At 42.6% G+C, this 23,680-nt stretch overlaps 1 protein-coding gene across 3 annotated transcripts in view; it reads left to right on the forward strand.

The window, feature by feature from the left end:
- Positions 1-10: 10 nt before the first annotated feature.
- The window catches only part of PID1 (phosphotyrosine interaction domain containing 1), a 160,696-nt gene continuing 137,026 nt past the window's right edge, over positions 11-23,680 (forward strand). Inside the window, exons 1-2 of one of the 3 annotated variants that reach the window (XM_084639189.1) lie at positions 11-315; positions 17,292-17,342. In XM_084639189.1, the coding sequence (XP_084495315.1) occupies positions 286-315; positions 17,292-17,342 (81 nt within the window). In that variant the 5' untranslated portion in view covers positions 11-285. Of the gene's footprint in view, positions 316-17,291; positions 17,343-18,325; positions 18,344-23,680 lie in introns of those variants that run through there. The other 2 variants (XM_084639190.1, XM_084639191.1) reach the window with 2 other exon arrangements.

Here is a 23,680-nt window from a genome sequence, read left to right on the forward strand (position 1 = left end):
CCGGCGGAGCTCAGCGTCCCGCCCGCCCGCTCGCTCGCTCGCTCGCTCGCTGGTGCAATAGGACAGCGCAGCGCGGCTAGCGGAGGAGCCGGCGGAGAGCCCGGGGTGCAAGGTACCAGGCTTCGCGCAGCTGGCGGCTCTCCCTGGCTGGCTGGGCACCGGCCCCTGAAGGACTGAGCGCACCTCGCTGCCACCCCGAGCAGATGTGAGCGAGCCTGGAGAACTGAAGCCCAGCTCGCAAGCAGCCGTGTCCTCCTCTCCCCGCAGATCCACAGAGGGTGAACTATGTGGCAGCCGGCCACTGAGAGACTGCAGGTAAGGGAGGAGGGCAGGGGGAGAAACTGAGGCGGGGCTGGCGTGTCTGTAAAGGAACGGGTCATGTGATCCGAGGGTTTGTGTCAAAAATATGTAGGGGGCATTGGTAAGCCCTTGTTTTGAATTCGTTCCCCGCCACCCCCATGGCCGTGCATAGATCACGCTTACAACTTTCAGCTGGTCTCTGTGTGTGGAGCACTTTCTGCCCAACAATTTAACATTGCATTCCACTGACAGGATTTACAGGTCCAGGGCTGGGCTTCTTGAATCCAGATGTGGGGTGGTTTTTGTTGTTGTTGTTGCTGACTTTTTCAAAGACAGAACAGATGATTTGAAAATCTTTGGGTTGCATTTATGATGTTATCTCTCTAAATTTATGCTCCTCCTGAAAATAGGATTTTAATTTTCTTTCTGGTTATTGCAACTCCCTTCCATTTCTTTCTTTCTTTTTAAGGTGAAAAGTTTATAAAGAGTCAAAACTCATCAGGTATTGCGCTAGCCAATTCATTGACTCCTGCATACAAACAAGAAAATGTTTGTTTGATGGGATTTGGATGGCGGGTGCAGGAGAATGTTTGGGGTTGAGCAATACTGAAAATTGGACGTGTCTAGTTATTTGCAGGAGTCATCAGTGACACGTATTAAGGTCTCTGGGGGCTCAGGGTTGTCCTTACTGCAGGGTTTTGCTCCATGCTTTTTTCTCTGAAATGTTCTCCAGATGGTCAACTAGACAGATTGCCAGATGAATTTACACAATCCCAAAGACAAACTTTCTGGCATGCTTAAAGCAGCATTAAATCTCATAGTAAACTTTGAAGAACTATTTAAGTAGCAAAATAAAACAACCTTTAAGGCAGAATGAATTTGAAGGCATAGGGCAAAAAGAAAATATACTGAAAGGAGGGGACAAGCAGCATTATTGAGGCATGCAAACTAAAGATTTAACTTGAAGTTCAGAGATCTATAAGTAAACATATAGCCCTCATGAAAAGTCGTAGGTAAAGTTCACAAACTGAATTCATTTTTGCAGTGAGGAGCAGCCTGTTTAGAGAGTATCAGTATCTTGTAATATTGAAGATTCCAACTAGATCACTGATGCTCTAAATTTCAAGGGAGATTCTAAATGGGGTGGGACAACACATTTACATATTTGTTGCAAATAATCAAACCTCAAATAAGGAACTCTACTCTGGGATGCTAAGGTGATATTAATAAATGTTCTGAAAGGCCTTATTTTAATACAAATCTGCATTCATACAGTACCTAACTGAGTGCAGTGTAGGCTTATTTTAATGTTTCACTTCTCTATAAAGGTGTGTGTGTGTGTGTGTGAGAGAGAGGTATTGATGCAGCATCACTTTGAAGATCGAGTCATGGTAGCAGTCAAAATTCCTTGATGTGCTTTCTTTGTGACTTTGGGCTCTTGCTCTTCTGAATGTGTTTGATTTTTTTTTATCTATTTAAGTTATTCATGCGCAGCATGTTTTATTTAGGGAAGTGTGTGGGTTCCAAAGCCCATGACACTTGGCAGCTGAACTATTCTGGCATATATTCTGCTTTGTGATATTTCCATATTAGAAATATCAGCTTTCATTTCATGGTTATTTGGCTGTGCAACTGTTGGCTCTAGTGCTTCCTGTTGTATTCTTTGTCATGTTAGTAGTCTTTTCTTAAATCAGATTATATAACATTTGTGATATAATGAAGAAAGGGCCTGGCTCATTAAAGACAATGGTTACATTTTATAAAATCTTATGAAAAATACCATTAATGGGACACAGGCGGAGTTGACAGATGCAAAATTTAGTCTACCTTAAACATAATTATACAGTAACTAGTCTCCTGACCCTAAAACCCCCGTAAGATCCTCAAAATGAAAGCTGTAAAATTGTTAAAAATCTAACTTTTCTGGAAGGCAACCTGCCAACAGCATCTGAAGGTCAGTGTTATTTTGTTTGTGTGTGCATGTGTGTGTCACTTCATCTCTTTACTCTGTGTCTATTCTTTTTTCTTATGAGCAGGCAGGCTAATGAAATATACACAAATTTTGCTTTCTTACCACTTCAGAATTCAGAAGTCTTGTATATTTCAACCCCCCTCTCATGACAAGAGAGCAGGAAGGCAGTGTGGGAGGGATGGTGGCATGATGGGAAATAGTGTGCCTGCAAACCAAACCACAGCTAGTAGATCTAGTTTTAGGCCTACCTGCCTGAAGTGCATCCCCTTATTCTTAAATATATTGTATGAATAAATACATATGGAAACTTGAGACTTGCAGAAAGTAAGACAAAATAAAGCTTACTTTGTAGTTCCACTATAGCAACTTCATACAGTTTCCAAAACAAATATCTAATGAGAAATAGTTGAACATATTAAAATATTTTATTGCTTCCGCAATTGGAATTAAAAAATTGTTTTGATACCAGAGAGGAGAAAATTCAAAGACTTGCTCTGATTTGATATTAAAGCCAAGTATGATCAAGTCTTTAGGAGTTTTAATCTCTACCAGCCAGTAACAGTAATAATCCATGCTTCTTAATCAGACCAAGGAATGCAATTTCAATGGTTAGGAACCTTTGACTTTGTGTGTGCCTGAAATGTGATTTGTGAATGAAATTAACCATGGTGGCATGTTATTTATTTATTTATTCTCCAGTAATGGCTAGAGGCCCCATTGTGCAGACCCTTTATAATCACATAGTAAAAGACAATATCTGCCCTGAAGAACTTAGTCTCAGGCCCTGATCCTGCAAAGACTTTTGCACATGCTGAATTTGACATACTGTAAGTAGTCTCAATGAAGCCAAAAGGGCTACTCTCACTGCATAAAGTTGAGCACATGCCGGGTAGGGGCTGAAATTAAAACCAGGTGTAATGAATGGGCATAACGAATGAAAAGGTAATTGCATAGATTGACTGAGTGCGCGCTTTGTAGAATTGGAAGGTGTCTAAAATATAAAATAAGATTAATACTATAGCATAAATATATACTACATTATATTTAAAGAACGTTAGGTTGCAAAATCAAGCACCCCAAAGTTGGAAATGCTTGTGAAACTTTAATTCAGCCCTCTTGTGCATGTGTATTAGAATACAGACTGTATTTACATTAAAGCTGTCCATTTTTTCCGTAGGACTCCTGTCTCATTCATCATACAGGATGGAGCTGTCCTAGGGAGGGCTGAGGGTTATGTAATGAAGGAGACTTGTTTGTATGACCCCTGTTTCATTTGTTGCAGAATGTGAAAAGTGTGTAATGAATGAGGCAGAGTTCCTATTTGGTGCTAATGGCAAGTCATATAAAACAAACTTTTTATAGATGACCATTAACTGGGTATTCCTCATTTCCTCATTGCCCCCAATGTGAGGCAGTTGAAGTATGATTTGCCAAAGTGCTGAACACTCACAGCTGCAGCTGGGACCTGTGCTTTGAACATATAAAATGCTATTGAATGCTAACTATTCTGAATAATCAGGCCCTAGGCATCACAAATTAGGCATCCAGAATTAGTGGAGACTTTTGACGTTAATCTCTCTGTGCCTCAGTTCCCTGTCTGTCTGTGAAATGGGGATAATAATACTACTTCACTTAACAGGGCTATTGTGGAAAGAAATTGAGTGATGTCAGATCCTATAATGATAAGTGTAGAGAAAAGCCCATGAGGAAATTAATAATTCTGTATTCAGAGAAGGGTTTGAGTAGTGTGTGGTAAATAAGCCATGGGGCCACGCATTGAGCAATGAGAATAAAATAAAATATTTAATAGCTACTCATTCAGTGAGCACCATCCATCCTGCAGGAAAATAGTATGTAATGAAAGAGTGTGTCATAACATATACATAACATGAGACAGAAATAAGGTTGCATGGGCAATCATAAATCTGGTGTGTCCTAACCTTTGAGTGTTTGACTTCGCAATATAAATAATGTTGTTTTAACGTAGTTTTTTTGTTGTTTGTTTTTTGGTTTGCTTTAAAAAAACAAAGCAGAATTTCCATCATGTGGTATCCTACTGGCACCCACATGGATCATCAGCAGGGTTAGAACATGTAGATTCACTGCACAGACCTCTGCTACTTGAGCTAATGAAGTCACCGATTGCCGTAGTAGGTTGTCATCCTCCATGTCAGTGGTGCCCAAACTTTCTTCGATCCTGCACACCCCTACTAGAAAGGGAATCTGTCTGCGCCCCCGCTCCATTACTGCCCAGTTGGCTCAGCGGAGGTGTGTGGGCTGAAGGCAGAGCTGGGGACGAGGGAGGAGCTGGGCCCAGAGGTGGAGCTGGCCTTTGGGCGGAGAGGGAATGACGGCAGAGCAGGGGGTGGAATGGAGCTGGGTCTGGAGCGGGGGGTGGAACAGAGCAATGGCTTGAGTCTGGAGTTGGGCTGGGGGTAGAGCAGGGCTGGATGGTGTTCCCTCTCTGCCCCCTGTGTGGGTTGGCATGGGCTGCACAGGATGGCCCCCCAACATTCCTCTCTGCCCCCTTAGCGGGGGTGCCCCACAGTTTGGGGACCTCTGCTGTATGTGGACCAGCACCAGAGTTAGGCTGACCAGACAGCAAGTATGAAAAATCGGGACAGAGGGTGTGGGGTAATAGGTGCCTATATAAGACACAGCCCCAAATATCGGGACTGTCCCTATAAGACAGGACATCTGGTCACCCTAACCAGAGTGGGAGATTAGGCATTTTACCAGTGGGTTTCATAGATATTTGCTCACGGCAGAGGAGTGATAAGACATGGACTTCTTGGGTTCCATTTCAGGTTCTGGAAGAGAGTTTTCTCTAGAAATTACAGACCCTTCTGCTTCTGTTCCTTCCAAGCCTGATTTCTTCTGCCCCCTAGCATGTCCCAGTTCCAGTCCCGTCTCTTCACCCCAACATTCCAGCTCCTTATTCCAGTCCTAGTCTGCTCATTTAGTCAGTCTCTAAAGCTCCCCCTCTGGGATCCTCATCTTAGTCCCAGTCTCCTCCTACCCTGGCTCCCCATTCCAGGCCCCTCATCCTAGGCTCTTTGCCCAGCCAGTCTGTCTCCATCCTTCCTCCCAGCCCTTGGTGCCTCATCTGATCTTAGTCTCCTCCCCTTCTCCACTACCATTTTCAGTGTCCACCATCCAGATGCTTTGTTCCAGTCTCCCTACCCTGGAATCTTCATCTGATCTCAGACTTTCCCCCCAACTCTGTCTCCTTGTCACAATCTCCTGTTCCCACAGACTCCTTGTCCAATCTTACTGCCTCTCTCCACTACTTGTTTCCAACTTGTTCCCCGGCCCCACCCTCAACTCCTTTTCCAATATCATTTTCTCACGTCCATGTCCCAGTCTTCTCCCTTTACCACCCCAGAGGTCCAGCTCTCTTCCCTCCTGCTTTTGAATTAGACGGCTCCCTCCTCCATGCTGCCTGGGTGCCAGTGGTGTGGAAATTGAGAGCACAGGCTCGAGAGTCTCCCTGTTCTCGATTCCTGTTCCTTGTGGTGCCGAGGGGCACAGCAGCTAAGAGCAGCAGTTACAGGGAAAGTGCTTCTCACAGCCCCTGCAGCTCGTGGCTGGATCATGCTCATTCACGCTGTGTGGTGGTGCATACCCAGTCCAGCCAGCACGTGGGAGCTGTGAGGGGATTGACTCTCTGAGAATTTAGCTGCTAATATAATAAGTCTCTACAGTGCATGTGCAAACTGAGATTTTTTCAAAGGCTTATAACATGGCCAATTTTGAGTGGATTTTTATTGGGTCGGTAAAAGACACATCCCTTACACAAAGGGATGCTAGCCCTGCCTATAATATAGTAATCGTTGCTAGCCACCTGCCTAGCCATTGTCAACTGCCAATTTGCAGCGGGGGAGCAGAGGTTATGTGAATCTCAGTTTTGTTCATGTTAAATTGGTAGCAAGACATCCATGAGGAGATATCAGAGGCAGACCGAGATCAGGGATTTGATGTCAGGAGACAGGTCAGGACTGGAGAGGCAGTTTGTGAATCATCAGCATGAGTATGGTTGTTGCATCTGTGTGAGTGGATGAGATCTGCTAGACAAGGGAACTACCTGGAGATGGTGTCAGGGCTCAGGGGGAAGCCCTGTGAGACCCTAACTGAGAATGGGAGTTAAGAGGATGAGCTGGTGAAAATTAAGTGCTCAGAGAGGTAGGAGTACCATGAGAGGTCAGAGTCATGAACATCAAGCAAGAACAAAACTGTAAGAAGGAAGAAGTGATTGATGCTGTTGAGTCACTAAAGGGAAGTGATAAGAGATCTGTAGAGGAGATTATTGGAGAACTCAATGAGAATGTTTTAAGTGGAATGGAGGACAGAAGCCTTATGGGAGGGGAGCAAGGATGGAGTGGGTGGAGAGAAACTGAAGAAAGTAAATGTAGGTGGTGCAATAAGTTAAGTTAGTAGAGAAGGCATGGTAACTGGAGAGGGAATTGGGATAAAACTTTTTTGTAAGTATGGAGAGACCATGCATGTTTGCATTGTGAGGGGTAGGAAACAATGAGAGTGAGAAGCTAAGGAGATGGGAGGCAGTTAGAGGAGGAAGGGGAAAGAGTACAAGGAAATGTTGAAGGGTGTAGGCAGAAAAGAGAGGGAGCATGAGATCATGTCCTATCTTCTCAGTCTTTTCTCTGAAAAGATTGGCAATAGCCTGCCTGGAGGAGGAGGGCTCAACGGAAGGGGAGGGTATAAGGAGAGTCAAAGCTGGTGAATAGGTGGCTGGGTTTGTGGGAGAAGGAATCACTGAGGGTGGTGAATTAGTATTGCTTGTCTAGGAATAGGACAGATTTGAAGGAGGAGAGAGCAAATATGTAGTGGAGGAACTCTGTGTGGTCTTGTGCAGAGGTGCCTAGCAGAGCACGAATAGGATCGGGGGGATGTGGATGCAGAGGGAGAACTGGGTTTGACTGGGAGGTGTTTGTTGTGGGAGAGAGGGCAAAGAAGTGTAAGGCGAGGGACAGAGTGAATCAACATCTGAGTCAACATAAGAGTTAATAGGAAGGAATGCGTTGGGAAGCCATGAAGAATGATGGACTGGAGGCCATGGACGGAGAGGTTGGGTGTGGGGTGGGTGGGCAATGTTGAGGAAAACAAGATGGTGGTTAGACGGAGGTAAATTAGCTACTGAGGGATTAGAAATTGAACAATGTTTAGTGAAGACAAGCTTAAGTGAGGTGGCCATTTTGGTGTGTGGGAAAATTGATCCAGTGTTGAAAGAGACCAGGAGGAGAGGGTGAAGAGCCAGCATGCTAAGGAGACATATGGGATGTCAGCACAGAAGTTGAAGTCACCAATGATGAGGCTGGAAGATGGTAAAGAGAGTAAGCCCTGCTACAAAGAGTTTACAATCTGAACAAATACAAGGAAAATCCAAAGGACAGTCAGACCAGAGGTGGGGAGGGAGTCACGCTTTCAAAGTATTAGTTACAATGATAGTTAGTCGAGGAGATGAAAGACAGAGATGTAAGAGAGTGATATCAAAAGGATGCAAGAGATGCCACTGAAGACTGAAACAGAGACTTGGGTGAAGCAAAGATCTGGTCCTGATCCAACTGGCCAAGGACTAGAATTTATTTAGCAGGTCTTAACCCTGTGAGAAGATACGGTGTGAAGTAGTGGCAGGAGGCCACTGAGTGAGCTCCATTGTCTTGTCTTTGAGATAACGGTGTGACCCACTGTTTATAAGCTAGAATGTTGCCCTTCATGGTTGGTGAAAACCAGTGGGGTCCTATTGTATTCATTATTGATGAAGATTGCTAATGTCTCCTTTCAAGAGCTCAGGATAGCTTAAACAGTAAGACCCCTGCCCAAAAAAATCTTGTGACCTTAACAAGACAACCAGCTGCCATCTGGCCTCTAACATAAATTATTGAAAAAGAGGTGTTGGACAAATTCCAATTGTATCTGAATATTAAGCTGGGGAGATAGCAATACAATCTTTGTGCAATCTATGGGTGCCAATTATGTCTTAGAAATGGATACAAGTAGGGTGTCCATCCTGGTAATTTTAGATCTGAGAGTTTGCTAGTTTCTTTTCAGGACCAAGCAGGAGAGGGTGTGTATGTTTTATACTGGGTTTGCTCCATCCTTGCTTGGAGAACCCTGAGAGTTGTATTGTTTAGCTGCTGTTTGTGCCTCCAGCCACAGGGGGGTAGGGCGTCTCAGGGCTCTGGCTGCCGGGAGGGGCTGCGGGTGGAAGGGATGGAGTCGGGAGCTAGCTTCCCCAAAGGGGGTCTCCACCCGCTGCCCATGCGCCTGCCGCTTGCCTCCTCTCACCCCCACACCCGCTGCTCGCCTCCTCTCAGCCCTCCCACCTGCCACTTGTCTCCTCACTCCCCTGCCACGGACACCCCCTGCCCTCCGCGAGAACTCCTGCTTGCTGGTGGCTCACTGCTCACCTTCTCACTCTGCCGCTCACAGCCAGGGCCCACCGCTTGCCTCACCGCTTGCCTCCTCATCCCTGCCCACCTGCTGCTCTGCTCCTCACCTCCCTAAGCTCGCAGCCAAACCATACACTACATACAAAGCTATGCATTTCAGATATGTGGTAGCTCATATAAAAGTTACAATTTATTCTAACATGATCAATCCTCCCAAGTTCCATTGATTTTCCTCTTGAAATTTAGGTTTGATTGTTGATCATGCAATAATTACAATCAACATCAGTAATAACATCATTAATAGAGCTCACGTATTGTGTAAGGGCATCCGAGGTAGAGTAAGGCATTGAAAATGTCTGTGGTAAATTCAGATTGCAGGAAATGTAACTAATTCATTTGGTAACCTTCAAACCTCTGGAACAGATGGTTGTGAGTGCAGTTCCAACAGATGTTGAGTTTGTACCTAGCACTGTCATGACAGCCTAGTGTTGAAAGGTTGATGTGCTGTTGAAAGGTGTAATTTTTGTAATAATGTGGCATAAATTTCTTGTTCCTGCTTAATGAGCCGTGGCCAATGCTTTCTTTGTCACTCAACTCTATGCTCCACTTCTCTCAGAATGAGGCCTGTCTTATTGCCCTCCTGTTTAATGAAGAATCATTCATTGTCTGATGTATTTTCAGTTGGTGGCAGACTTTTTACTGAATTCAGTGGATTTAACAAAAATTAGGATAGAGATGCTTAAATATCCAAGTTTTGGAATTTTCTTGAAAATATGATCTAGGAAGAGCATGTTTTGACTGTGCCTTATTCCTTCACCTGTAGAAACATCTTCACTTTTACCCTGTTTTTAGCTATGACAGTTCTTGTAATTGCATAGGACAGTGCACGGTTTGCACATTGTGGACACAAACTCGTGTAATGCTGTATGACTTTTCAAAGCCACTGGTGCAGAGAAATGCACTGATGCTTAAGAGATTATGATTACCCACACTGCTGGTCATATAGACATATTATTAATCACGCTTATGTAATAATGATCTTAGACTGTCTCTTTTAAAACACCCTTCATCCCCAGTCTTTGATTGTCCCTCGTCTTTGCTTTAATTTTCTATCAGGAAAATGTCAAGGGAAGCATGGAATATGAACATACCTTGTCTTTTCTCTTGGAAAGCTTATCAAGAGGTGTTTGTATTTATTTAAAATGTGCTCTTCCCTTATGCATACAGCAACACCTTAATCCCCTGGCTTGCTGTATTTTCTTATGTATTCTCTTTGCAGTGGTCCTTGCTGTAGAATCTACTGCTTGTTGTAAACAGAAGGCTGATGAGATTGGCTCATAGTCTGTAGCTGTAATACCACTTCAAGCAATGCATGGAGTTCTCCGAAACCTTTCATTTTAAATGATTTCTAAACATATCTCCTGCTCCTGGCGTAGGACGTGAGGGTCAGAAACCTATTGCCTTTGTTGTGGCTGTAATTTCTAGGGCAGCTATTTTTGTTGTTCATCATGCAGAGTTCTGAAGTGTTTTTGAAAACAATCAAGGGCCTAGTACGGTTCCATTTGCTGGCCTTTGAGAAGAATGGTGTTGGTTATAAAACCTACATTTTTCTGGAGTCACGATACCATACATTACTTCTAGGTAACTGTCGAGGGTCAGACCTGCTAGGACTTAGGTGCTCGCCTGTCCCTGACTAACTCTGCTGCTAGGCAATCAATGAACCCAGCCAGCTGCAGTGCCTTAGAACTGACAGAGTAGCCACAGCATCTGATTGGCTGCTGATTTAGCAGCCCTGCTTGTAAGCCACAGCAGATCAGCAGCTGTTCAGTGTGTACCACACCTGCAGCTGTGCTTGCCTGCGCCCCCTGTTCCAGCCTTGTTTCTGAACCTGCTCCTACTTTGCCTGCTCTGGGCTCTAGCACTTGTTCCCTTCTGGCTTTGATCCTTTGCTGTACCTTTGGCTAACAACTCAGGGTTACCCTCTGGCTCTGGCATTCAACTGCTGTCTCTCTGGTGCTGATCCTCAGCTCCTCCTGTGGCCTATGACTCTGGTTACCCACTGGCTTCGGCATTTGGCTTCTGACCCTCAGCTTGTCCTGGACACAGGTCTAACCAATAGGCTGAACTCTTGTTTCAGCCACTAGGCTTGACTGCCCATGGTCCAATTGGTCATTGTAGCAAATCTGAGTAGGTGCATAGTTTCCTAATTCATGCTGTTTGTAAGCCTTTTGGTTCTCCCTATTTATATTTACATGTGTGTAAAAACCCACAGTGTTCAAGTACCTTTTCTCCTAGAGTAGGAAAGGAGAGCGAAGAGGTAGTTCTGCAAGTGCTGTACTTAGCACTGCAGCGCTGACCGTTTGCAAGCAAGTCGTGCCGTACAGGAAGCACTTGATCTTTTGCAAATCTCTCACTTTGTATTAACGGTTAATCTGAATTCAAATGACATGCAGATAAACCTGAATAATATAGATGTTGAAAGGAAACTAAATAAATGATCACTCTATAAAGTGCTTCTGCATCTATTTCATGTTTTCAAGTTGGATGTGCTAAAAGGCTTCATATATACTGGTATAATTGAACAACGTGAGAAATCCCTTTTTGATGATTGTCCATCACCATTGTTGGACTTCTTTCTTCTTCTAGGCATGGCTCAAATCACTGACGGGAGGTAAAATACATTCTCCTCCCCCTGTTTGGCACCCCCTCCCCCCAAAAAAAACCCCAAACATCCAAAGTAGTACTGCGTTGTTATTTCCAGTTCAGAATATTGTTCTGTGAAGTGTCATGATTAGTAAATGTGAAAGGCCAAATGCTTTCATGTAGCACTTTTCTGATCACTCTGCTAATCTGGAAACCTGATAATTCTTACCAAAAGACCAGCAAGAATTTAATAGCAGACATCTGTAGTATGGTCTTGTACTACTAGACTTTTATTTTTTACAGAATATACTACAATACAGGTCCTAATATATTCTGAAGTATTATCAAACAATTTAAGATAAACTACACTCTTCAGAACAAACAAACAAAAACTACAGTGTGTGATGCATTATTTAATCATGAATACAAATAGCTACAAGACAAAAACATGCCGACATTGCTGTTTGATCTTTGGTTTTATTAAACTTTGTAATTACAAGGAGGAAAGTGAAAAGTGCTTGAAATTGAATCGAGGCAAAGTAGATTCCTCAGTCCAGAATATTTTATCGCCCAGGTTTTGGCATTATCTGGCTTCTGGATACTTTATAGTGCATCAAAATTTCACAATAAATGTTGTTACTCTAATTTAATACCAGTCAAAAATCCTTAAAACAGAGCTGTCTGAATTCAGAAAAGCTCATCTGGCACCACTTAGTTTGGGCGTTTCTCTTTATTTATGCATTGTAGAAAATGAATGGCTCTTGAAAAGTGCTAATTTTGGGAAGTAATGTATGACCAAAGAAAATCAAAATCAGTGGCTCCCTTGTGGAAAACCCTCTGGAAAATGATCACGAGGGTTCATTTATAGTCTACTGCTATTTTCTGTTTATGAAACTGACAATCTCTCTGATGACAAAAATCAATGGTTTCCTTGAACGAAGGCAGTCAAGGGACTGAAGAATGCAGAGTCTAAATAGCTTACTATCTTATCTGTGTGGGTTTTATTCTTCTGCTGTCTGATGGCAAACGGCACTGGGATCAATGGTACTGTCTCTAATCCTTGGCCGAGAGCACTGTAGATTTCCTTTGAAATAGGATTCAGTGTATGATTTGACAGGACTTGAACTGGGATACATCATAGAATTCCATGGGCCAGGCTCAAATTCTCCTCTCACTTACACTAATCCAACCCCAGTGACTTAATTGGGATGCGTCTGTATAAGTGAGATGAGAATTTGGACCACAGATGTTAAACGCGGGTAATTGAAAAGTCCTTTCAGCAATATATTATACTTGTTTTTTTCACAGCCATTTGATATTGTGTAATAAAGCTAATTTACACATATAGTAACAGTTGAAAACATTACAACTAATGGCAATGATAGTCTTTTGGGCCGCTACTGTGTACTTTATAAAAAAAACATAATGGAATCTTTGTTACTTTAAAAATTATCATATCAATTCACTGATGACAGAACTGCTGAAATGTTGTTCTCAGAAAAGAAATTGAATACAGGTTTTGACCTGTTAGTAATTTAAGTTTTGGTGACTAAGCTACTTCTGTGAGATTGGCATAGTAGCATTGAAAGTTTGAAATTGACAGCATCCTTGTGTTTGAATCATAGAATCTCAGGATTCGAAGGGACCTCAGGAGGTCATCTAGTCCAACCCCCTCCTCAAAGCAGGACCAATCCCCAATTTTTGCCCCAGACCCCTAAATGGCCCCCTCAAAGATTGAACTCACAATCCTGGGTTTAGCAGGCCAATGCTCAAACCACTGAGTTATCCCTCCACCATACCTGTGCGTCCCCCCACCATCACCTTCAATTGAAGTTGTGACTGCATTATGTCAGGCAAGTTTCAAATCCTAATTCATGGAAAAGTATTTTGTCCAATGGTATTTGATGAGACTTGCCAAGAACACTGAGAATGGAGGCTATTTTTGTGAAGGAAAGCTGAGTGTCCTGAAGTTCAGGCTTGTGACCACTTTCTTCAGGCCTCCAACTCAGACCTCCAGGGGACCCGTCTCCTGACTTGGGTATCTCTGAGTCTGAAGGGGGTGGCTGAGCTTTACATTAGGGGCCAGATTTTCAGAAGAGCTCAGGGCTAGATTTTCAAATGCTCAGCACCCAGCATACAGAGAGCTTTTTTAGAAAGTCCGGCCACTTATTTGCTGCCTGTATGAGGGATGCACTGTTTTCAGAATGTGGCCCTGAACATGGGTGCGGAGCTCTTTTGGAAATTCTGGTTTGATCCAGAGCCTACTGAAGCCAGTGGAAAGATTCCCAATGGCTTCAGTGGGCTTTGGATCAGGTCCACATTTTCCTCCCCTTTGCCAGTCCTATAGCGAAGTGCAGAAAGGAAGTACAGCATGAGGCTGTACTAGCTTCAGAGAAAAGACCCTCCGTGAGGCAGAGTCTCTTCACCTAGAAGGTTTCCCGGGTCAGCTGCTGATATGGATCCATGGGAGAGCAGCAAGGGGCAGTCTGGCAATGCGGACTGCCCCAAAGTTCCCATGCAGGTGGTGATGGCTTCTAATGAATCCTCAAGGTCTCATCAAATATCATTGGACAAAATGCTTTCACATGAAGCTTCGGGGCTAAATACGCTGTGTGTGTGTGAGAGAGAGGTTGGGTGTGGGGAGAGGTTTGGCATTTCCCTTCAGGGACAATTGGTGGAGCAGGAACTCCATGAGGAGTTTCCACATCCTCCTGTGGGTTTTTTGTAGGTGGAGACAAGCTTTCCTATGGTCAGGATTAGTGTGAGCCTTTAAACTGATTACGCTGATACTGATCTGCGGTTGAAATTCATATAGTTGCTGGGAAAAAATCAAAAAGTTCAGTGCAGTAAAGCCTTCACTAGATGTTTATTTCAGCTATCCAAGTCTCATAAATATGCTAAACTTTGTTTAAAATGTTATGCTGAGAGGTCTTCTCCTGAGATTTCTAGTATTTCCTTTCAGTGGGGACAGAAGTATTCTAAGAACAGCCTTGTCATGGGTATGTTGGTACTTCTCATCCCAGCTTGGCCCAGGAAAATGCAGAGACAAGCAGCAACTGAAAATAATTAGAAAAAAATAAGTTTGGTTCAGGTTAGGCTCGAGTCTGTTTTTACTGTAACAAAACACTTTGCCCACCATGAGTTCTTACCATCTGGGATCTATTATTGGGGGGAGGGATAGCTCAGTGGTTTGAGCTTTGGCCAGCTAAACCCAGGGTTGTGAGTTCAATCCTTGAGGGGGCCATTTAGGGATCTGGGGCAAAAATTGAGGATTGGTCCTGCTTTGAGCAGGGGGTTGGACTAGATGACCTTCTGAGGTCCCTTCCAACCCTGAGATTCTATGTTTTCTATTTTGCCAGAAAAATATTTTTCAGGAATTATGCAAAATGCCACACTTAGCTATCCAAGCTGGTGCCTGAATCCTATTGAAGGGACTACCTATGCACTACTGTATTTGTTGTAAGCTCCAGAGGTGAGCAAGCATTTTTATCTTTTCAGAAAACTGTCAGTTGTATCTTCACATGAACAGGAAAAACCTAGTACCAAACAAAGAGACAAGATAAAGGATGAATATGGTAATAAAACTTTGCACTGATACGTTACCTTCCAACTGGGGTTTTCAAAATGTTTTATGAACACGAGTGAATTTACTTCACAGAGGTGTTAGTGAGGGCAGGTAGTGAAGCGTTATTCCTATTTCACAGATAGGGAAATTGAGTCACAGTGAAATTAAGGCCCTGATCTTGACAACTTCTGAACATCCACCTCACGCATTGTCTCCAAAGCACTTTTTAGGAATGACCCCTAAAGGCCAGGTTCATGTAAGAATTTTGTGGGACTAGAACCTGCAGCTCCTCTCTGTAGTCCTGACCTTAATCATTTCACCCTTTTTGCTCCCTGCTGTACACTGCGTCTTTAAAGATAAATCAAATGTTATATGTATTTGCATCCAGTATAAATGACGATATTAATATTGCCCTACAGGTTGCATGTGTATAGTTTGCTCAATATATCTGATGTACTATTCCAAGAAAGTCTCTCTTTCATATTTTACTTCATATTTTTAGCCAGGATGGGCAAGGATGGTGTCCCTAGCCTTTGTTTGCCAGAAACTGGGAATGGGCGATGGGATGGATCACTGGATGACTACCTGTTCTGTTCATTCCCTCTGGGGCACCTAGCATTGGCCACTGTTGGAAGACAGAGTACTGGGCTAGAAGGATCTTTGGTCTGACTCAGTATGGCCGTTCTTATCTACTACAAGATCCAATCCTGGTGTTCTCAGAAGATTTCTAGCACTTCCTGGCTTATCACTAGTGACCCAAACAAACGTAAAATTTCCTTGTCTTTAAGTCTTATACTGTGCCTGTGTAAAATTTGTATATATAATTTATCACTATATTACTCTAGTATTCTGCCATGGAACTCCGTTGACTTCCTTGTATACAACTAGAATAGGGCAGAGGTGCATCAGGCCTGTAAGTATAATATATAAACATAGTGAGAGATTTCTGTTTGTAACGTTTTCTGCTTTCGTGCCATATTTAGTGGCATTTGAACAATTTTTGTAGTGGGGGCACTGAAAGCCATTAAACAAAACTGTAAACCCTGTAATGATGGAAACCACTTCAAGCTGGGGGGTGCTGCTGCACCTCCAGCACCCCTGATCGTACTGCCCACAGTTAATATTGCTTTCTGTGCTGTCCATACCAGCACCACTGCATGATGTTAAATCAACATTCATGTCTTTTTTTTAATGCTACCTCCTGCTCTATGAGAATTTTTAGGGAGATAATTATGAATATCAATAAATGTGATTAAAACAATGTAGCAGCCTGAGTCTCTTTCAGTGTTTTTAAGGGAATCTGTACAATCCAAATGTTAACAGGCTTCATTTTCACAGCTGTACTTAGTAGTTTGGATTAGAATCAGAAGAAATGAGATTTTGAAAATGTGACTTTTAAGTCTGCTCTGTAATTAGACTGCAAGGGACTATGGAGCTTGATGCTATTTGTTTGAATAAATCTTTGATAATAAAGATAAGCTTCACTGCATTCCACTGAAATGGACTGCCAGAGTGGTGTGAAATGTAGCTAAACAGTGATGGAGAGCTGATTTTTTTGGTAGATAATCAAAAAGCTACCCAGCAGTGATCCCCATGATGATGCACACGCTTTCTGACCTGCCTTTGCACTTGTTCTCAAGTCAGAGTATCTGACAGAGATAAAAGGCTTGTTGATTCCTTGTTGGAGGGTGTGTGTGTGTGTGTGGGGAGGGGGCGGGGGCTTTGACTGACCCATTTCAGGTCCTCTGGTTGGTCTGCTGGAGGAGACTTGCTTAAGACCCTGGCTCCCACAACAATGGCACATCAAGGCCACTAGTGGAACTATTTGAAGGTCAGGTGAGATCAGAGGATTCTAGCCTTTTTTTCTCCCCCCCCCATCAGAGATTGCCTTTCTTTTACCTGCCCAATCCTTTAGAGTCACTGGGGTCTTCTCATGGTGCTTTGGCTTTTTAAGGAGTAAACATGCTTCCTTCACCACTGGTGTGGGCTCCCAGCCTTTCCCATAGCCTCCACAAAGTGTGAGCCTCTACCATTTCTTGTCAGGTCAGAGAAGCTGGAAACAGAGGAGGGAGCTCTGTTCTGTAGGGACAGAGCATCTTGCGGGGAGAATGCTTACAATACTTTCTCTAAATCTGAATGCTGTGGGGGCAGTCCTTCAATGGGTTGTGACCAGAGTAGGGCAACTGGGCGCTGGGGGGAAGAAGAAGAAAAAAAAAGAGAAACTAGCAGTGCCACATTTTTTTGTATTGGTATAAAAAGCTTGTTACCAAGGCCACAATCCTGCTGTGCTTTCCGCATGGGTTCCTGGGTCATGCCCACACGGGGTTCGTTCCAGAATTAGATCCTGAAATGTAATAATAATAATTAAAAATTGCAAGTTTAACACCCATGTGTTTTCCAGTTTCAGGGTTTGGAATTCACCTCCTTCATTTGTAAGATTGTGCATGGAAAGGTGAGTAGGTGGAAAGTGAAGAGGGATGTGGAGATCTTCCACTGCTCCCTCAAATGAAAATGACATTAATGCCCAGCACATTTGTTTATATTCCACTTTTCATTTTGTTCTGGTATTTCTTGGAAAATACCAATCTGGACTCATAGAAAGCAGGCCCTGGGTAGCTTTGGCCATGGGTTTGTGCCAAATATCAGGTTTGTGATTATAGTACCTGACTTCTCTTTGCAGAGATTACCTTCCAGTGAAAGAATGCCTTTAGTAAATCAGTGTAACTGTGGCCACTGGAATACATTATGTAAACTTGTTGAAAACCTTTGATAAATTGCCTTTCTTAAAAATGTGGTTCTGATTATGGAGGAGGCGGAGCTCCTAGTTCTTTTTCATGTTTTATTGATGGAACATTAGGTGCAGAGTTCCAAAGGATGGATTTTATTTTCTTTAAAACCAGACAGTTCTCTTTGATAAATGTATGTTGAACTACTCAGCTCACACATATTTAGGAGTTTAGTCTTATCTCGGTGCATGGGGATATGTCTTTGAATCTTATTAACTTTTATTGTACAATAGTGAGATGACAGTGTTCAGCTTCACCTATTTTTAAGGAATGGCTAGAAAGTATTTATTGTATTTTCATTTTGATCTTATGTTTAATGTTTTATAATTAAAGAACCCTGAAGCTTAGTCTTAGTGCAAAAACACATGACATTTCTAAAGGGCAAGCTATTATTTTTTACTCCCTGTCATAAATATAAAGGGAAGGGTAACCACCTTTCTGTCCACAGTGCTATAAAATCCCTCCTGGCCAGAGGCAAAGCCCTTTCACCTGTAAAGGGTTAAGAAGCTAAGATAACCTCACTGGCACCTGACCAAAATGACCAATGAGGAGACAAGATACTTTCAAAGCTGGAGGGGGTGGGGATCAAAGGTCTGTCTGTCTGTCTGTCTGTGTGATGCTTTTGCTGGGAACAGATCAGGAATTCAGCTCAGAACTCCCGTAAAAAGTTAGTAAGTAATCTAGCTAGAAATGCGTTAATTTCCTTTTGTTAAATGGCTGGTAAAATAGGTTGTGTTGAATGGAATGTATTTTCCAGTTTTTGTGTCTTTTTGTAACTTAAGGTTTTGCCTAGAGGGATTCTCTGTGTTTTGAATCTGATTACCCTGTAAGGTATTTACCATCCTGATTTTACAGAGGTGATTCTTTTACTTTTTCTTTTATTAAAATTCTTCTTTTAAGAACCTGATTGCTTTTTCATTGTTCTTAAGATCCAAGGGTTTGGGTCTGAGTTCACCTATGCAAATTGGTGAGGATTTTTATCAAGCCTTCCCCAGGAAAGGGGGTGTAGGGCTTGGGGGGGATATTTTGGGGAAAGACGTCTCCAAGTGGGCTCTTTCCCTGTTCTTTGTTTAACACTCTTGGTGGTGGCAAGATAGCATTCAAGGACAAGGCAAAGTTTGTACCTTGAGGAAGTTTTTAACCTAAGCTGGTAAGAATAAGCTTAGGGGGTCTTTCATATAGGTCTCCACATCTGTACCCTAGAGTTCAGAGTGGGGAAGGAACCTTGACACTCTCAGAATACAAAGGAAGTGAATATCATACATTTAAAAGGTTGCTTGAATAAAGATAGCTCACATTGGCAGGTTTGTATCAGCAATGAGAAAATCCTAGCATTCAGTTCTGTCTTTGTTTTTTGAAGTTTTGTGGTCACATGGTCCTCCTGTCCTTGGAGTCTTCTACTGTAGTAATTTCTGTTGTGAAAACTGAGCAACGTGGCATCCTGTTGTGTCAGTCTTGTGAATGATTTGGTTGTCCAGGTCTGTAAGGACCTCATGAACTGGGCCCTAAATGAATGGGGTCCTAAATAAATGGGGAAACTGCCTTGCACAATCCAGGGCAATGAAACCCTGAAATTTCAGGCCAGTGAAGATGTTAATTAAAGCAGTGATTCTCAGTCAGGGGTACATGTACCCCTAGGGGTGTGCCAATGTCTTCCAGGGAATACATCAACTCATGTAGATATTTGCCTGGCTACATAAAAAAGCATTAGTGAAGTCAGTACAAACTAAAAAATCATACAGGCAATGACTTGTTTATGCTGCTCTATATACTATACACTGAAATGTAAGTACAATATATTCCAATTGATTTATTTTATAATTACATAGTAAAAATGAAAAAGGAAGCAATTTTTCAATAATAGCATGCTGTGATACTTTTGTATTTTTATGTCTGATTTTGTAACTAAATAGTTTTAAAGTGAGGTGAAACTTGGGGGTATGCAAGACAAATCAGACTCCTGAAAGGGGTACAGTAGTCTGGAAAGGTTGAGAGCCACTGCATTAAAGCTTTGATTAATTTATATTGAAATGTTCACTTCCTAAATTACTTGACCGAGCCCATCTAATGCTTGGAATAGTGGTGAATTTCTAGATGGCTCATACATGGAATCTGATCTTTTAATGGTTTGGGAGATGGTTTGCATAGATGGCACTAGTCCATTGATTTCTGAAAGATGTTTGTCTGGACAGAGAGTGTGACACTCTGTATCTCGGGGGAACACCCTGCACCCCCATGTTCATCCTTATAATATGATTGTGTGGTATCCAGTGCAAAGTTTGTCATGTTGGGTGTCTTTGGAAGGCTCATGACTCTCTGAGCATTGTTGTTATTGTAATGTTATAGGTTGTAATTTCATGTATATAATTATGAGGCTGAAAATGTGTCCTCATGGCTTAAAACAAGCACAGGCAAAAATCTGTAGGAGCAGAGGGGCAGTTCATACTGCAGAGGGCACTATGGGACAAACCCAGCCCAGCCTCACAGGAACAAAGGACGCTGGCCTAGGCAGCAACAAAGGATCTGTTGGACTTTCGAGTGAGTTACCCCCCTTGCCTTGGTCAGTCAGGGACTATGATGAGGTAATGCTCACCTGACCTTGAAGGGGGGTTGGCAAAGCCAAGAGGGAAGAAAGAACATGATAAAAGGGAGAGATGTTTGCCATGCTCCTCCTCCTCTCTTCCATCGCCATCTACAGACATCACCACCAAACAACTGAAGTGCTGATCAAAGGGGAGAACCTGGCTGAAGGGCAACCAGCCAACCTGTGGTGAGAAGCATCTAAGTTTGTAAAGGCACTGAAAGTGTTAAGATCAGCTTAGAATGCATTTTGTTCTTATTTCAATTTACCAAATCCAACTTGTTCTGTTTTGACTGATAATCAATTAAAACCTATCTTTTGTAGTTAATAAATTTGTTTGTTCTACCTGAAGCAGTTCATTTGGTTTGAAGCGTGTCAGAGACTCCCCTTTGGATAACAGGCCTGGTGCATATCAATTTATTTGTTAAATTGAAGAACTCATATAAGCTTGCAGTGTCCAGCGGCATAACTGGACACTGCAAGACAGAGGTTCCGAGGGTTTTGTCTGGGACCGGAGGCATTGGCTAGTGTCATTCGGTTGCACAATCCAAGCAGCTTACATGCCAGAGGCTGTGCATGAACAGCTCAGGAGTGGGGGTTCTCACAATAGAGCAGGGTAAAGCTGGCTCCCAGAGTCAAGGATTGGAGTGACTTAGCAGATCACCGGTCCAGATAACACCAAGGGAACGTCACAGAGAGAAACTACATCTTTAGGTTTTTTCTCATGATTGGGCTATCACTCTCTGATTGCCTGATCCTGCAGACTTGGCCCAGGTTGGAAACCAGCAGTGGGAAAACAGTAATTTTTGTGGGTTAGTTAGAGAAGAATCTGCATATAAGCTGGGACTAGGTCCCCGTTCAGGGAGAGGAATGGATCAGGAATTGTGGGGTGGTTCATGAGGAAGTGTGTGTAGTGGGAGTGTTTTGTGGATAACTGAACTGTACTATGTGTGCTAAGGTTTAATAACCTAAACTCTGTTTTTAGAAACTTTACTTTGGAGCAGCTCAGTGCCAATTAGTTATGAGAAACAAGTAAATATTTTAAATGTTCTTCAGAGGGGACTTACCAGGATGTCTTATCAAGTGTAATATTTGTATTTTTTCTTATCAAAAGAAATGCTGACCCCATTGTACTGTAGTGTAAAAACACCAACTATACAATAGTCAATGTTGTACATGGAAATGTCTGTAACTTGTTTGCTCTGAAGTTTACTACATTTATTCTGAAAGTAACAGGCTGACCTTTTGTTTCTGTTATGGTTTGAGGCTTTTTTTTATGTGTATGTGAAGCTTTCCAAGATAAATTAAATGAATGCGGTTTGGCATTTCAATAGCCACTGTTGTATGAAGCTAGAGAGTTTCAGAAGTAATAATGTCTGAGTTAAAACTCTATCAACTGAGTTATGGATGTGGTTGTGTTCACTTGAGGATAAAGTATCAGGGGGTAGCCGTGTTAGTCTGTATCCACAAAAACAACAAGGAGTCCGGTGGCACCTTAAAGGCCAAAAGATTTATTTGGGCATAAGCTTTTGTGGATAAAAAACCCACTTCTTCAGATGCATGGAGTGAAAATTACAGATACAGGCATAAATGTATATTGGCACATGAAGAGAAGGGAGTTACCTTACAAGTGGAGAACCAATGTTGAAGGCCAATTCAGTCAGGGTGGATGTGGTCCACTCCCAATAATTGATAAGGAGGTGTCAATACCAAGAGAGGTAAAATTGCTTTTGTAGTAAGCCAGCCACTCACAGTCCCTATTCAAGTTTGCAAATTAATTGTAGCTCTGCAGTTTCTCTTTGAAGTCTGTTTTTGAAGGTTTTTTTTTTTATGAAGAGTGGCTACTTTTAAATCTGTGATTGAGTGTCCAGGGAGATTGAAGTGTTCTCCTACTGGCTTTTGTATGTTACCATTCCTGATGTCTGATTTGTGTCCATTTATCCTTTTATGTTGAGACTGTCCGGTTTGTCCAATATGCATAGCAGAGGGGCATTGCTGATACATGATGGTATATGTCACATTAGTAGATGTGCAGGTGAATAAGCCACTGATGGTGTGGCTGGTGTGATTGGGTCCTAGGATGATGTCGCTAGAGTAGATATGGGGACAGAGAAGGCAACAGGGTTTGTTACAGGGATTGGTTCCTGGGTTAGTGTTTCTATGGTGTGGTGTGTAGTTGCTGGTGAGTATTTGCTTCAGGTTGGGGGGGCTGTCTGTAAGCAAGGATTGGCCTGCCTCTCATGGCCTGTGAGAGTGGGGGATCGTTTTCCAGAATAGGTTGTAGATCGTTGATGATGCGCTGGAGAGGTTGCAGTTGGGGGATGTGCATGATGGCCAGTGGTGTTCTGTTATTTTCCTTGTTTGGCCTGAGGATAAACTTTTTCTTATCTGTGTGCATGTAACTCCTTTTAGGCCATATTCTGATTTTGGTTACATTGGTGTAAGTCCACATTGGTTCACTGAAGTCCATAGAGTTACTCTAGGTTTATACTGGTCTAACTGAGAGGAAGAACTTGGCCCCTGGAATTGCCTACATGTATTTGAGGGAGGAATCTTTCTCAATCCCACAAAAGGTAGCGAGAGTTGTATGTGTGTTGCTGCAGGCAGGATTCAGCCTGTGGTCCCAATCTTGCGAAGGGCTCTACCAGTCTTTATGGACCTTGGTGTGGTGCCCTGGATGGTCTATCTTATGGAACCATTTTATCTCAGAAACATTTTCTCTGTAGTGTTTTGCGTGCAAGTTTATCTACATGTTGTTATGCGGATGGATTAACAAGCAAGATTGAGCAAGTTTAACTGCTCACTTCCCTGATTTTTAAAGCGCTTGATATTTAAAGCAACCTTAACTGAACGTTAACATTTTTTTTGAGATAAGTAGCTCTTAGGTTTATGACAGAGTGATGTATGAGACTTTAGTAAATAGAAGTCCACTTGCTTCAGAGGAGGTAACCACTTAAGAAATACTTATGGGAATGTTGATAAGCTCTGTTGCCACATGAAGTCTTCTCTGTCAGGGTGAAAAGTAGGCATAAATATGTAGTGGAAGAGGCTGGTTGGGGGCTCTTCAGCCACTCCACCTCTGCCACACAGTTGTCAGTGGAAAAAACAGTTTCAGGGCCTATAGAAGAGTACTAACTTAAAGATGTGGTGCCAATGACTTCACGGCAATGCAGAATATGGCTCACCCATACAGCTAGTTCTGTTTGTTAATTTGTGTTTCTTTCGATATAAATGTCAAAAGAACACCCAAAGTAAGCTTTGAGCACCTTGTTGTAAGTTCAGTTATCATCAGCCACCCAGCAGCATAAGTGGTAGTGGTGGTGGAATGAACTCCATCCACCAGCCTGGCAGTAAAGCTGGTCTAAACTTTTTATTCAAAATACTATTTTTTATACTAAGAATGGGTTTTTGTCCAAATGCAAA

Source organism: Lepidochelys olivacea (genome assembly GCF_965140295.1).
Source record: "Lepidochelys olivacea isolate rLepOli2 genome assembly, chromosome: 9".
Taxonomy (NCBI): Eukaryota; Metazoa; Chordata; order Testudines; family Cheloniidae; genus Lepidochelys; species Lepidochelys olivacea.